This window comes from Nilaparvata lugens, chromosome 8 (genome assembly GCF_014356525.2).
Source record: "Nilaparvata lugens isolate BPH chromosome 8, ASM1435652v1, whole genome shotgun sequence".
Classification (NCBI taxonomy): Eukaryota; Metazoa; Arthropoda; class Insecta; order Hemiptera; family Delphacidae; genus Nilaparvata; species Nilaparvata lugens.
Genome location: NC_052511.1, coordinates 14,846,796 through 14,863,535, shown reverse-complemented (window position 1 = coordinate 14,863,535; position 16,740 = coordinate 14,846,796). Strand labels below are relative to the sequence as shown.

Below are 16,740 nucleotides of genomic sequence, written 5' to 3'. Positions count from 1 at the left end.
GAGAGGAAATTGTAATGAACAATTTATAGACAAGGAACAAGAAAAATTAGCATTCTATATGCTGGAAAAGTATAAGGACACTTTATATAATGAAGGAGAGAGTTTGACAACAACAGGGAGAGTTCAGCACTCCATTCAATTAAAGTCATCAAAACAATATTTATAAAAGCCAGAAGGTATCCACATGCAATGAAAAAAATCATTAGAGAACACATTAAGGATATGCTAGAAACAGGGCATTATAAAAAAGTCTATCTCTCCATTTTGTAATCCATTATGGGGTGTACCAAAAAAGTCTTCCCTGGAGAACCGCCAAAACATAGGGTGGTTGTAGATTCAGAGTTTTAAATGATCAAACAGAGTTGGAGAGATATCCCCTTCCAAGGCTAGAGGATATGATTGACAGAATGCACGGAGCTAAAGTTTTCAGCACTCTAGATCTAAAGTCGGGATACCATCAAATAAGAATGAATCCAAGGGACATGGAGAAGAGCATTTAGCTTTGAGAGAGGACATATGAATTTACAAGGATGCCTTTTGGGTTGAAAAACGCAGTACCAACGTTTCAGAGGCTGATGGATGGTTTTTAGAAGACATAAATGAAGAAGCAATACAAATCTACATGGATGATATCATTGTGTTCAGCAAGAATCTCGAAGATCATAAAGCACATCTCACACAGTTATTTGAAAGAATAAGGAAGTTTGGCCTTAAGCTGTCAAAGGAAAAAAACTAACTTGTGTCAATCTGAAGTGAAATTCATGGGTCATGTGATTTCGGAAAGTGGAGTTCGTCTGACAGCCAGAAAATTAGTGCAATAAAAGACATTCCAATTCCAAAGAATTTGAAAGAGATAAAAACATTTTTAGGAATTGTAGCCTATTATATATTATATTAAATTTTATATAGTATGACAGTCGTAAGGCCCATTGACGGCTTAAATTATATATTCAGGCGGTGGAACATTCCCGAAAGGGAACTCCCACCAACAAAAGCCATACGAATTTATTTATATATTATTTCGTGGGCGCATTTCCAAACATTTTTGATAAATGTACGAAAAAATACGTTAAATAAGTACGGAATGTTTTTTTATTTTTTATGACTATCCTTGTTCCTTAATTTTAAAGGTTATTCTTATTTTGACTAATGATTGTATCGTACAACATGATAAAAACATATGTAGGTGGAAACAACCATTATGCATCAAATTGAGTTGAAATTATCATCATTTTTCTCAAGAGTGAAAAATATGTCATTAAAATAATAATATGTAATTATTATTGACATCATGTGTATGCAGTTATGCATTTTTCTGCCCTGGGTTTTGCCCAGCCACCTAGCCTCAGGTGAGAATAAACTATATGATTTGAGCGAATAATAGAAAATTCTGTACATTTAAAATGTTTTGAAGGTATATTATATTATAGAAGAATCCACATTCTTTTTCAATTCCTATAAACATTTTTTACAGAAATAGAAATAATATGACGAGAATGTGAGAATTTCACTTGTTATTTGTCTCATGGTTATTCTGAGGATGATTAGAGTAGGTGTTATGTGAGATTTTCCAATAAAACCAGACAGGACAGCTCTTCTTCAAAATCATTGGATAACAAATGTTTTTTGAAATAGGTATCTAAGATAGGTTGATACTATCAGCTTATAAGTATGAATGATTTTGAATTTCAAATTATTTACACAAACATAGCCAATCTATAGTGTAGCCTAGAGTATAATCTAGTAAACCAGGGATGGCCAACTTCTTTTGCCCAAAGGCCACTTCCATACTTTCGCTAAAAGCAGGGGCCGCACATGAACTTAAAGGGAAATTTAGGCTATATAAATTAATGTATAAACAAATGCTATGGATATTGAACATACTTTGATGTTGAAATAATATATAAGAATCAAACAAGAGTTGAGCAGAACAAAATCAACAATTTTACTAGAAAAAAAACCCCTAGTGAGAACACTGAGGACGGGCACAATCGTTCACAAGTTTGTCAATATCAATTCTTGTTGATGTGGTGGCCACTTTAAGCAAATCTTGAACATGCTGGTTGTCTGTAAGTCAGATGAGTTGATTTTATAAATTTCACCGAGGAAAAAGTACTTTCACAAATGTAGGTGCTTCCAGACATTGAAACAATTCGACATGAAACTGGCGATTTTGCCTTATAGGCCTACCCAAATTATATACTTCCTACTGATTATCTTAAAAGTAATTAAACCTTTATTTTGGTAGTTGTTGAAAAGTTTATTATCAGGTCGTAATTATATACAATTTGAACTTAACCTGGACTATTGTTGAAAATGTAGTATTTTATATTTCTGTTAAGAATATATAGGCTACCATAATACTTCTAAAAAGTTGTTCGGGGGCCGCATAAAACATAACTGCGGGCCGCCAGTTGGCCATCCCTGTAGTAAACTATAGATAGGCCATGACACAAATCAGGTATGATTTTACTATTGGTCAAGTATTAACTTTTTAAAATATTGGAATCTTACCTGATGAAATGCCATCGAATAGTGACAAAACTCTAATCCACGATTCCTCTTTTCCAGCTGGGCGACAGGACAACCTGACACAAAAATGTTGCTATTTCAACACATTCATAACAGCCTATATAGGCCTACCCGATTCTGACGATGTTGATGGTTTGTTGTCATTCTGGCAGGGGGTGTCATCCATGGAGTTCCCACGTTTCCTCTTTCTCAGCTGGGCGACAGAACAACCTGACAGAAAAATGTTGGCATTTCAAATAGAAGTTGATGGATATTGTTCACATTCAATATCCACGCTATAATGCCAATTAAAACCTGTCCTTATTGTGATCAATAAATTATAAACTATGTCAGCCTTGGCTATATATTTAAATAAATTATTACATCACTTATTAATTAATGCCACTTTTAATTTATTAATACCTATATGTTTATTTTTTATGCTTCACAAGATACTTGAATATTGACTGATTAAATTGCTTCAAATGATGAGGCAATTTACTTCATTAAACAATATTATTTTTTGTTCTAAAACATCTCTTATGATACAATAAGGACAGTTATATAGCTTATAAAATGATTAATCGCCCTATCAAAAATTAAACAAGTAAATCTCTCATCATTTCCATTGCCCACGCGCTTAAAAAGTCATCATCCACAAAAAATTAAGATAATAGACTGAAAATCAGTCGAAAATTAAATATTTTGTTGTTCAAAATTCTCAGTTACCGTACTAATTTTCTGTTAACATTGATATCATCGTTGGCCAATTTGATTGATGTAGGCCTATATATATAGTTATATATTATTTTCAGAACAATAATTTAATTTACGATGTTGTGGATCGAATTGACACATTTGAAAAATGTAGGCCTATTTATAGCCTGAAGAGAACGAGTCTAATCAGATAGAATAAAATAAATTAGTCAGATGAGAAAGATCTAAGCAAATTTAATTTATTGACAAGCCTATGATAAAAATATTTTCAACTATGAAAAGAATATTTATCAACTTACTAGGCATATATTTAATGCTATTCTGTAATAAAGTACCGGTATTCGTTTTGAGATTTGATCACAAATAAGCTGATATTCAAATCGATATATAGTAGGTATAGGCTACTCTCTTATACCTAAGTTATACTATAAGGCCTATAACTTAGTAAGGGCCTACCTATAAACTTTCTGAACAAAGAAATTACCAGCAGACTTTTTAAGTCAGCTACAATCCAATATACTGCAATTCAAGTTTCAGAAACCATAAAATATAAATAATTATTGCCTACCTTTGGGCGTTCTCTCACTTTGGCCATTTGAGCAGCCTGCGGTGTCCATGTCCATTGCATCACTTGGAGAAATGTCTGAAAAAAAACATTAAAATTTTCAAAATATTCAAAACTGAATTATACAAGTACATTATTCACTTCATAATTTGATCACAGAATAATATTCAGATTTTTTTTTTTTTTTTTTTTTAGATTACCCGGTACGTCCTAAAGACTCCAGTCATGGAGTATAAGACAAGTCATGTTATTACATAATAATTCTAACACTAAGTAGTTCAACCTAGTTTAGGTTTGAAAGGAATTCTTGTACACTATAAAAAGCTTTATCAACTAAATATTTTTTTCATTTGTTTTTTGAAAATCTTCAAATCATCATTACTTTTCAAGATTTGAGGTAGCTTGTTATAAAATTTCCTACCAATATAATCTGGTTTTTGTTCAAATAACCTACTATTGTGACCCATTATATGATAATCTGCTCTGTTTCGCGTATTATACTCATGAACATCTGAATTCTGGATCACACCACTCGTTTTCACATGCATTACAACAACTTCATATACATACAAAGATGGCACAGTTAATAGACCAAGCTTTTTAAATAAAGGCCTACAAGAGTCTAACCTATTCACTTTCTCTATACATCTGAGTGCCTTCTTTTGAATCTTAAACACTCTGTCCATATTTTGTTGAGATGAATTACCCCATACTAAAATAGCATACCTAATATGAGATAGTATAAGTCCATGGTAAGCAGTTAACAGTAGTTTTTTATCATTCAGCCTAGCAAGCTGCCGCAGGACAAATACCCCAGATGATATCTTATTACATATCCTCTCAATGTAAGGATGCCATGTTAATTTCCTGTCCAATAAAATTCCCAAGAATGCCACTTTCTCTTCTTGGTCTAATTCATTTTCCTCTACAAACACATTTATTTCTCTATCCTCTACTGAATTATATTTACTTTTGAATTGTAGGAATTGACATTTCTTACTATTTATTGTTAATTGCCTTTGCTTCAAGAATTGGACAATTGACTGTACTCCAGTAAAAGCATTTATTTCTAGACTATCCAATAAATAATTGTTAAAGATAAGCGATGTGTCATCAGCAAACAACAGAGCTCTGTGATCTTTTAACTCTTTTGGTAATTGGTTCACATACAACAGAAACAGTAAGGGACCCAGAATTGAGCCTTGAGGTACTCCAGCCTGGACCTCCAGTTTTTGAGATTTAATTTTTACTATTTCATTCCCATCCACCTTGGTAAGCTCAACACACTGGTTTCTACCTATGAGATAAACTCATCTCTTGATAATGGATGAAATTTAAATACCTTTTCAATTGGCTCAGCATTTAATGTAGTTGTATTATAAGTATTAGTGTTCAGTGACTTTTGGAGATTATATGCAACCTGTTGATAATATTTATTGAAAAAGTTACAAATGTCTATACTATCATCCATATAATTTCCATGTTCATCGATTATCCTAGGGACATTAGTAACTGTATCCTTTTGAGCTGCTCTCCTATTTCTATTAATTACCTCCCAAACAGCAGAGTTAAAATTGGTACTAGTTGTTAATATTTCAGCTGTTTTCTTACACTTAGCTTTCCTCACTTCTTTTGCATAGTTTTTCTTTAGACATTTGTATTTGACCTCACTCGGAACATCCCTCACTAATTTAAATTCCTCATAAGCTTCCCTAACAATATTTCTTTGAGTAAGGATATCTTCAGTTATCCATTCATCTACTTTGTTTAATTTACTTTTTACTTTGACTTTTTTTATCGGACAGCATACACTAATGTGAAATCTTAGAGTATCAATGAATTGCTTATATTTGTAATTTAGGTTACAACTGTTATAACACTACTCCAATTTTCTTGAAGCAGTTCCTGCTTCAAACAATTTATATTTCCTAGCTCATATTGCTGAATTTCTTTCACAAAAGTTTTTTTTCTGCTTGGATTCTGGCCCTGCAACTTAACATCTAAAATTTGATAGTTATGATCTGATAGATCTGAGCTACCTAACCTGACATTACAACCTTCTATATTTGTGAGGATATTATCAATAATTGTCTGTGAAGTTCGAGTTACTCTTGTATATTCGTGGACCTTAATTTCTAAATTATTCATATTAATAATATCTCTAATATCCTCTGTCATTTTATCCTGCCTGGCAAAATCGGTATTGAAATCTCCTACCACTATAACATTTGTGAAACGAGCGGTTGTAATTTCCAAAAGTGTATGGAGCAGCTCACAAAATTTTTGCCAGTCTCCATTTGGTGACCTATAGATACCTAACACTGCTACCTCAAATCGATCATCAATTTTTAACCTTAGTCCAGTCACCTCTAAATCCATCTCAACAGAAAATCTCTTAACAAAATCCAGTTCATAAGTTTGGGTATGTTTAGCATTGCTAGTGAATATACATACACCACCACTTCTATGAGCTACTCTACAAAATTCTGATCTCAGTGAATAGCCTGGAATCCTAACTTGATTTATTTCCTTTATTTTTAAGCCATGCTCTGTGAAAATAACAATGTCAGGATCCTGCTGTTTAAGAAATACTTCTAATCTGTCAGTTTTGTTGCGAAGATACTGAATATTTTGATGATAAATACTAAAAACCTTACCATCTTGTGCTACTCTATCTCTAGCATTTGTAGCTATTTCCCTTTCCCTGTTTTGAGCCAATTTACTAATAAATCGTTATTTGTTTTTTTGACTGTTTTTAAACCAGAGGATTGCAAACGGCTTTCAATCAGCTCTGCCAATCTATTACAGAAGATTACTTTGCCAGATCGATTTAGATGCAACCCATGATTAGTGAAGTTATGTCTTTTCAGCCTTTCATTTAGAAAACAAATCCCCAGTTGTTTAGAATTCTTATTTTTTAGGCTGTTGATTGTATTATGGATTGATTTGTTTGTCGAATTGATTGCTTCATTTAATTCTGGCCTATCAAACCTATTAGGAATAGTACTTATTATTAAGTTTGTTTTTTTGCTGAGTGGCACAATTTCCTTGATTTTTTCTGTTACTTGAGGAAGATGATTCAAGTTAGGTTCATTTATATTATTTGAGCCACCCAGTACAATTAGATAGTCATTTTCATCAAAGTCTTTAGTTTGTTCCCTAGCTGACTCTACAACTGCATTAATTGATGCACTTGGCTTGAAAAAACATTGGACATCAAATTTGTTTTTTAATCTTTTATCAAGGAGATCACTGCAATCACGTCCATGACTGGACGTCAGTAGCAGAACTCTCCCTTTCCTATATTTATTTCCCTCAGCTATATTTTTGGTTGCTGTCTTCAAAACCTCACTGTACGTTTTATTTCGACCATTTTCAGAGCATTTCCCATCATTTAGGTTAGATTCTATTTTTTTTGCATTTGGACGGAGGTTCTATCATACATTTAGTATTATCAAATTTAGATTTTAGTTTCTTTATTTCCTCCGACATTAGACTACATTGATTTTTTAGATTTAGTATTTCTTTTTTATGGTCTTCATCTTGTAATTTTATAATCAGTTCCAAAGATTTAATTTCTTCTACCATCCCTAACCTTTCTTCCTCAGACGTTTTTAGAGTTACTTCTAATTGGTTTTTTAAATTAGTGTGGCTACTTTGTAGTTGAGCAACTTTTTCGGCTAAAGTAGTTTGAAGAACTGGGGTTTTTGGTTTTGGCGTTTTTGAATTTTGGTTTTGGGAACGCGTAAGTACTCCCGCTATGTTTACATTTCTATTATTAACCTTCGGTGTTCTACTTGAGCTCATCTTCCTATCTAAGAAATTATATTACTTGCAATAATAATAATTGATTTATAAATGATAGGATTTTAATTTGGTTATAATTTTAGTCAAGTAAACTATCTATGTTTATTTTTAAATCTCGAAAACCTAACCTCAAACTAACCTCTAAACGGTGTTTGGCTTATTAAAATAGAATTAAGAATTAAAATCTAAAACAAAATGATAAAACGTGATCAAGAAACAATTAATAATGAAATAAACACAAAATTTGTACTTATCCGTGACTATTTATAACACATAATCTTCCAAAACCCAGGAGCGAAATTATGTAGTACTTTCATTCACAACCTCTCAAGGTCAATTATATTTTTGTTATGCCTGCATATAAGGCTCCCTTCTCATTGGCGGTAAGTCTGTGCATGGGCAAATAAAGATTGTTGTTACGCTGAGGAAACCTGTGATAATGTCAGTGGGAATGATAGGAGGAAATGGTGATCAATTATCTTCATCCGCGGCTTTCTATAGTAGATAACTGTGATATCTGATATAGTATTAATTGTTTATTCTTGTTAATAATAGGGATGGGTATCGATACATCGATGTTTTTCATCTTAGATGGATATATAAGTAGGCTATGTAGCCTAGTAGGTAGGGCTACTGTCCTTTTCTAAAGAATAGAAGGATATATAAGAACGTAGGCCAAAATATATAAGGCTCTATTAGACAAAATAATATTTGAAGAATTTTAATTCATAATAGACTCACTTTTACCTTCCGGCAGTCGCGCTGTTGTAGAGAGCACAACAGTGTCAGTTTTTTGCTGCACAAAACTATTGAATGGTGTGGTGTCAGTGAATGAGTTACCTATGCATTCCAAAATTTTCTCCCACTGAGTTGTAGCATAAACCAAGCAATGGTTCAGTCTTTAGGTGCCATTTAGTCGCGACAGTGCATAAGTATGATAGGGCGAAAGAATGTATACGGGGACTGTAAGCAAACCAATAACACAGAATTTATGGCTTTGCTTGATGTACCTTATTGGGCTACGAAATGGCAATCATCCAGATGTTTATAGACATAAAATAATCCAATGAGATGGGAATAGTAATTATACAATTAATTAATATGTTTTGACAGTAAACAGAGTACATAACACCACAGAATTACAAGAATAATTACAATTATAGGAGTTTTCTCTGCCTGTGTGATTGAGTAGGGCGCGACTACCGAAGATTTATCGGATTACTATTAACAGTATTTTAATTCAAATGCAATTCAAGTTTCAGATAAAATATTATATTCATAAAAGCCTATAGGTCTACCTGATGCAGATTTTGATGGCCTGTTGCCATTATGGCAGGGGGTGTCATCCATGACTTCACTCCCTTCTTCTACCGTTACTCTGAAGAGACGTCTAGAAAAAAATAAAAATTTATATCAGACACCAATTATTTAATATTCAATTATCACATTAATAGAGAGTTTTGGATTTAACTGAATTGAATATTATGATTTCATAACTTTCTGCACAAATGGTTTTATGCTCGGATATAAAATAATATTGGATACATTAGGTAGGCACTATATAAAAAAAATAGAAATTCAAGTATCCTTTTCAAAATTGTTTACTCACAATCCGGCTGTATGATGCCATTATCAAGTCATATCGAGTAGCCCTAACCACAGATAAGAGAAGACTACTATTATGGAGAAACACTGGTTTCCTTCTTGTGTGCCCTAACGGGAAAAAGACAATTTGTACAGGCCTGCTATATAGCTACGGTATAAACAATATTTTCATAATAACCAGAAACATCTTCATGTATCAGATAGCTATGTAATAATCTGCAGAAAGTTGTCTTCTGCCTACAACTTTTTATGTCCACAGGAAGCCTATTAAAAAACTTTGATGCTAGAAAAGTGAAGAATTTTTTGAATATTGTAAGGTTGGGTTTAGGGACTTGCACATGTTGTTGATTCCACCAAACCCTGCGCATATTAATCAGTTGCATTTCACCACTCCTATCCAAAAATAGCTTTAGGGTTTTATTAATATATAAGTTCCTAATAGGCAGTATTCTGAGCTCTTTGAAAATTGGTGCAGAGTGATCATATCACGTTTTGTAAGACATTATTCTCATAAATGATTTTTGTAGAATAATTAACGGATGTAAAGCAGCCTTATATGCTCCCCTCCAAATTTCCAAGCCATACTCAAAATTAGAATTTATGTGAGCGAAGTAGATCTTTCTCATCAATTCTGAATTGCACACAGTTCTGAGAAGATAAAATTTTCGAATATATTTCAATAATTTATTTTTCATAAAACCTTTGTGTTCTCTCCAATTGATCCTACTATCCACCCAAACTCCAAGGTAGGTACTTGATGCACTTGACCTGCTCTAGGGGTGGGCAATCGCAATCAGCAGCCAAGGAACATTCGATTTTACGATATTTAAGTGGGGAAGGGAATTGCACATCTTTCCGTAGTCTGAATATGATATATTTTGTTTTTGGGCTCATCATCATCATATTGCGAGTAAACCACCATCTAAGCGCATTTATGTCGTTCTGCATGTTTTCTTGCAGTTCTGCAAATGATTTTGGTTTATAAAGAAGTGCAGTGTCGTCAGCAAAAGCAACCAAACTACCTTTGAAAACCTCATTACATAAGCTATTCACATATATTAAAAAAAGTAAACCAGATAATACTGATCCCTGTGGTATACCAATTTTCAGTTCTCTGAATGCACTAACAACACAGTAGTTATTATCTTTAGTTTGCCGGTGAGGTATGATTTGAACCACTCGTATGCAATGCCTCTTATTCCTGCCACGTACATTTTATCTAATAGAATCTCATGATCAACCATATCATAAGCTTCTATGACGTCGACGAACAAGGTACATGGAATACTTTCATTGATACTATCATAAACCCCTGACATTAGTTTCATGATTGCTGAACCCGTATTAAGATTGCTCTGAAAACCATATTGGTTTTTACTGAAAAAGTTGTGCTGCTCCAGAAAACTAGTAACTCAGTTCTTGACAATTTTCTCAAGTATTTAAGAGAAAATTGATAACAGCGAAATTGGTCTATAATTTGTAACCTGCATTTTGATATTTTTTTATACAGAGGAATAACGACTGCTTTCTTAAATTCCGCAGGAAATTGTCCTGTCCTTAAACTTAGGTTGTAAATGAATATTAAAACATCAATAATGAGGTGGAATGCAGCTTGCTGGGAAATTGAATACGGTAGTATATCTCCTTGCTGCTGATTTTCCAGTGCATGTTCTAAATTTACAGCATTTCGAGTTCTACGACCCAAGTTTGGACGTCGTTCTCACCGCGGCATTAAGAATTAAAATTTTGTGAATCAGTATGATTCAATGATTTCAAAGATAGAAATAAAACATATCTACCGACGGCTGTTGGATGGCGCAATGATTATAACAGCTGATTTTTATTTCTGTGTGTGGTCAGCTCACAAATCTTCTCCCATAAGGATTACATGTAAACTTTGAAGGACCGTAGGAAAGAATCCTGAAGTCGGATCATAAATTTGATAGGCCATGAATCTGAACATAACCTGACAACTAAAAACATAACCTGAACATAACCGAGACAACTAAAAAAAAATAATCAAATTCGGTGCACACATAAAAAAGTTATTGAATGTCAAAATTTCAGGCTCGATTTTTATTTATATAGATTGATATGAAATATTTTGTTAATTAATTATTCATTCTACATTGTTAAAAGACGATCTGGCAACAGAGCAAAGCGAGAAAGAGATAGCACTATCCGCTTTATTGAATGATAGACAAGGATAGCAATACCATTGCTAATCAAACACTGCCATATTAACGTGGACCTCACTACCTAAATAAAATAGTACCTAGCCTATTCCAAATACCATAGATGAATGTTTAAATTTTTGAAAACATATATTGAAATCTCCTAAAGTGATGTTGTGACTGAAATTACTGATGGTGAATCATACATGGAATTCCCTAGTAGTCCAGGCAATGAATGCTCAAAAAAGGGTATAGAGGGAAAAGTTGGGAAGACAATTTTTGTCCCCGCAGTTCTGTTTAGGGTAGTAAGGAGGAAAACACATCAAAAGTCCCCACCCCTACCACCTGTACTAAGGGGGTGGGGGTGGTTCAAAGGTACCAATTTTTGGTTTATCGCATAAAACTCAAAAACTATGTATCTTAAGGACTTGACATATAACAAATTAAAGCTTACATACTTTTCTACAATATTCATTCTACAACTTTTTTTATATCTCCTCTAGTTTTTGAGATATCCGCTCTTGAAGGTGTGTCATTTATGAAAAAACCACTTTTGCCACCAATTTTTTTTCTATTTTTGCTCTTATAACTTTTAAAAATCAACGGCAAAATTCCATGCTGATTATGAGCTTATAAGGCATTAAATTCTCTTCAATTTGATGTATAATTTCATACTTTTACGAAATTCTCTACACCTTTTGTAACAGCTTTAGTGTTGAGTGTGAAATCTCCATTTTTGCAACAATAGACCAATTGTCAAAGGAATTTGGAGGGAATGTTTTAAACAAAATGTTCGACTTTGCAGCTTTGTTTAGACTAGCTAGAAGGAGAACATATCAAAAGTCCCTATTCCCAACTCTCATGTGCTAAGGGGATGAGGGTGATTTAAAAGTTGCATTTTTCAACGTTTTGCTTCCGCCCTCATATCTTGAGAACAATGCGTTCAACCGGGTTAGGGGTGGGGACTTTTGATATGTTTACCTCCTTACTACCCTAAACAGAACTGCGGGGTCAAAAATTGTCTTCCCAACTTTTCCTTCTATAACCTTTCCTTGACTGGACTAACTTATAGCCCAAAAAGACAGAATGAAAACTGACGAGAATATCTCGCTGTTTATTGATACCCCTAAAAATTAGTTTTACGGAATTCAAACAGGAAAACAATATAAATATACAAAATTCAAATGGATTTTATGGAACTGGGACCTTGAGCAGCATTTCAAATGATCGTACTTGTGTATAAGCAGATCAGAGATGAGCAGATTATTGAAGAGCAGAGAGAAGCGACGCTAACCAATGTCACGATAAAATATGGCTACCTACTCTAGCACTGGTAGCCTACCGGTGACCGGTGATAGCTTCTGATAAAGTGATAAAGCAACAAAATTCACACTCTAATATAAATCTCAGAGGTAATACAATAGGCATTATAGAATACTTACTAATCAAAATGACGTTATTTAACAATAGGAAAGGTTGCAGTCAAAATCCACTACGTAGTTGGCTGTAGGCCTAAGCTTACTGGGTGAAGAGAGAAGACTGAACTGAATTCAAAACTGAAACAAAGATGCATGTAAACCTACCTACATTACTCGGGTGAAGGCTGTAGGGTATCAAGCAGGGACCAATAGCGAAGAGGATGGAATAAGAGGCTTGACCGTTTCTCGCCTTTTGTTATCAATCCCCCTCTCACACACACACACACACACGCATTCTTATCTACCCTCTTTGGAAGTGGAAGACTATAATGTCGGAGTGAAGGGTGCAGTCGACAGTTAAAACTAGTAGGCCATACTAGTTCATCCACTTGTCATCTTTCTCTGGTCTGTCTGCGTCTGCGTCTGTTGATTCAAGGTCATTCCATGATGTGATGCGGGTGGAGACGTTAAAACTGTTGCATTTACACAAAGTAGAAGGAATCTGTGCAGCAATGCATATACCGTTTTAACGGCGCATGCGCTTTTTATTCAATCGTAATACTAAAAGCACAGAGGAAAGAAACACTACAAAGACACACTGTATGCTTATTCCGTGCTAAAAGCCACTGACAGTGACAACGCTTGCTCAAACTTTTACCGCTAACTTTTACTGCTAGTATTTTAGGTTAAGTTATGCCCGGTCTACACGACAACGATATTAGCGCAAACCTGGCAGATTTGCGCTAAGTTTGCGTCGTGTAGACGGGAGATCGTTGTAAATTTCTGAGGTTTGAAGGTTTGTGCTTTCTTCGATCAATCTCAGCCAGGTTTGCGTCAATTTTTCTAGGAAACGATTATGTCTCATCTATCCATCAAAACCTAAATCGCTTCAAAATGAAGATATAGAGAATTCGCGATTTCAGATTCGGATTCAGCACCCTCAAATTAAAAAATGAGCTAGGTCAATTCTCAAAAATACTCAAAAACAAGGAAGATTTTTTAAGAAGTGGGAGGAGGAGGAGGAGTAGGTGGAGTAGTTGAGGAGGAGGAGGAATAGTTGGAGGAGGAAGAAGAGTAGGGTGAGGAGGAGGAGAAGGTGGGCGAGGAGGAGGAGGAGGAGGAGGAGAAGGTGGAGGAGGAAGATGAGGAGGTGGAGTAGTTGAGGAGGAGGAAGAGTAGTGTGAGGAGGGGGAGTTGGTGGGGGAGAAGGAGGATTAGATGAGAAGCTGAAGGAGGAGTAGTTGTGGGAGGAGGAGGAGGGTTGAGGAGGTGGAGGAGGAGGAGGAGGCTTGAGTTACTATTAATCTCAAGTTTATAAACACTTCAAAGACTTCCTATAAAATTTATTAATTATGGTTTAGTTTATAATACAGGTTTGTGTTAAAGTTGGTGTCGTGTGAACTGAGGTTTGAGCAAACTAATCTTGGCTCATAGCCTGATTTGCGTAAACCTGGCTTTGAGCCAAGTTTGCGCAAATATCGTTGTCGTGTAGACCCCGGCATTAAGGAAGTTGGTTAGGTGGATTGTTACGGTAATTATTTACAAGGTGATGTATAATAATACTATTACCTTTATATTTGAAACTTTAATACTATCACTATTATATTTAAAACTTTAAAATAATTTAAGTATCAAAGCTATAGTTGTTTTTAATTAATTTTATAATAAAAATATCTCTAAAAGGGTAGAGTCGTATGGTGTTATTAGATTTTTATCGGCGACGGTTAGGTTTTTATGCATAATGAATAAAAAATTTAGGATAATAAATAAGTAACTCTCTCTCACAATAATTAATTAATCCTTTATTCAATAATAAATTCTATCCTAAATCCCGTTTTATTCATTCATTTAGGTTTGGTATACTGTGTTATAAATTACACACTGCAGAGAATACCGTACATCCGTACTTCACTAATAATATGCTATAAATACATCACTAACACTACAAATTGATGTAAATCAAATTAAATTTGAATTTTATTCTCAATAATATACGAAACGTAAAATACAAATACGAAATACAAGATTGCAAAATGAAAGAAAATTCAGATTCAAATCCTGTTGCTTTCAAAGTGTTAGTGCCGGTTGCACAAAAGCCGGTTGAATTTTAATCGTGGATCCACAAGAACCAATCAGAGAAGCCGTCTTTTAAAAAAGCCTTCTCTGATTGGTTTTCTTGAAATTAACCACGATTAAAATTCAACCGGCTTTTGTGCAACTGGGCTTTAGTGTTCTACCTGTAGGCATTCGAATTCCAAAAAAAAATACTGTCAAAAAAATACACATACCGATAACTCAACTATTAAATCAACAACTATTTTAGTTGTGGAAAATATTTATCATCATGAAAATTATTCAACTAATAAATCAACAACTATTTAAATTGTAGACAGTATTCAACATCATAAACATTTCTTTTATTCAGAATTATCAGTTATTATTTTAGTTATTTTTTGACTGTATGTGTATTGGTCTCTATGTGTGTGTATGTGTGTGTGTGTGTGTGTGTGTGTGTGTGTGTGTGTGTGTGTGTGTGTATGAGTGTATGTGCGTCTGTGTACACGATATCTCATCTCCCAATTAACGGAATGACTTGAAATTTGGAAATTAAGGTCCTTACAATATAAGGATCCGACACGAACAATTTCGATCAAATACGATTCAAGATGGCAGCTAAAATGGCGAAAATGTTGTCAAAAACAGGGTTTTTCGCGATTTTCTTGAAAGCGGCTCCAACGATTTTGATCAAATTTATACCTAGAATAGTCATTGATAAGCTCTATCAACTGCCACAAGTCCCATATCTGTAAAAATTTCAGGAGCTCCGCCCCATCTATGCAAAGTTTGATTTTAGATTCCCAATTATCAGTAGGCTTCCAGATACAATTTAAACAAAACATTTTGAGTGGAAAAGATTGAGCATGAAAATCTCTTCAATTAATGTTCAGTAACATTTTCACCTGAAATTGAAAATAAGCTTGAAATTTGTGAAAATGTGATTATTCAATTGCAAACTGTTGGCAACTGTTGATTCTATTAAATCATTTACTATGAAGAGCTAGCAGACCTCGTGTGTTTCCAGAGTTATTGTCCTATCACCAGCTGGCTCAGATCTCTGAATAGAAGTAGACTTGAGATGCGCGGGAACACTAGCGTCAGGTGATAAATTTTCATAACGGCAAGGAAAGTTGTATGAGTGCGCCACACCAGATTTTTATTCACATTTGGGTCGCTCTACAGTACAGTGTCACTGTCAAGATTAGTGTAACCCACTGCCAGTATGGGTAGAAGGACACAGCTCACTCACTCGCATCCCCACACATATCCACACTGCGCGGATGTGTGTCGAACCTGTGAGCAGTTTTCTTTCCCTCACGACAAAAAAACAATAAAAAAGGGTATCTACCATCCTACCTACCTTCTAACATAGAATAATAGTAGCCTACGTAATTATCTTGGTTACTTTATTTTGCGTTTCTTTATGGTAGAGCACAGAGTAAATAAAGTAGGTACCTACTTTCTAGGTTCCGTAAAACGGGGTTACTTAAGCCTACAGGGTAACAAAAGCCATTTTGCAAGGTAAATTTCAAGAGCCCATGTTGGTAACACTGATTTCAGAAATCCTGGATGTTTATAGATCTATGAGTTGGAAATTGTACAAACTTCAAGCTGATGCAAAAAAAAAAAATTACTAAGATTTGAAGTGAAGCATTAAAAAAAATTTATTATTTGGAGGAAATTTGTACCAAATTTTATACCCATCATAACTTTATTTGTCCATCCCAGTCTGTTCTCTTTCAAGTTTAGTAACTATTTCGAAACATAACCTCAATTGTCTGTCTAGATGATGCATCAGTTAGTTCTCCAATTTTGAGGTTATTTTTTTCCTGATGCTTCTCTTTTCTCAGCTGGTCTGTCTACGGGGTAACAAAAGCCACAAGAA

The 16,740-nt window shown here is 34.3% G+C and overlaps 2 protein-coding genes across 14 annotated transcripts in view; one reads left to right on the top strand and one right to left on the bottom strand.

Annotated features, from left to right (window-relative positions):
- Positions 1 to 13,708, bottom strand: part of LOC111057345 (DNA (cytosine-5)-methyltransferase 3A) — a 62,726-nt gene extending 49,018 nt beyond the window's left edge. Inside the window, exons 1-4 of one of the 2 annotated variants that reach the window (XM_039434047.1) lie at positions 12,963 to 13,708; positions 8,899 to 8,990; positions 3,797 to 3,871; positions 2,644 to 2,742 (exon numbers count right to left, since the gene is read on the bottom strand). In XM_039434047.1, coding sequence (XP_039289981.1) covers positions 2,644 to 2,742; positions 3,797 to 3,871; positions 8,899 to 8,950 — 226 coding nt within the window. In that variant the 5' untranslated portion in view covers positions 8,951 to 8,990; positions 12,963 to 13,708. The other variant, XM_039434046.1, reaches the window with a different exon arrangement.
- The window catches only part of LOC111057346, a 214,491-nt gene that overhangs the window by 181,369 nt on the left and 16,382 nt on the right, over positions 1 to 16,740 (top strand). The window lies entirely within an intron of this gene.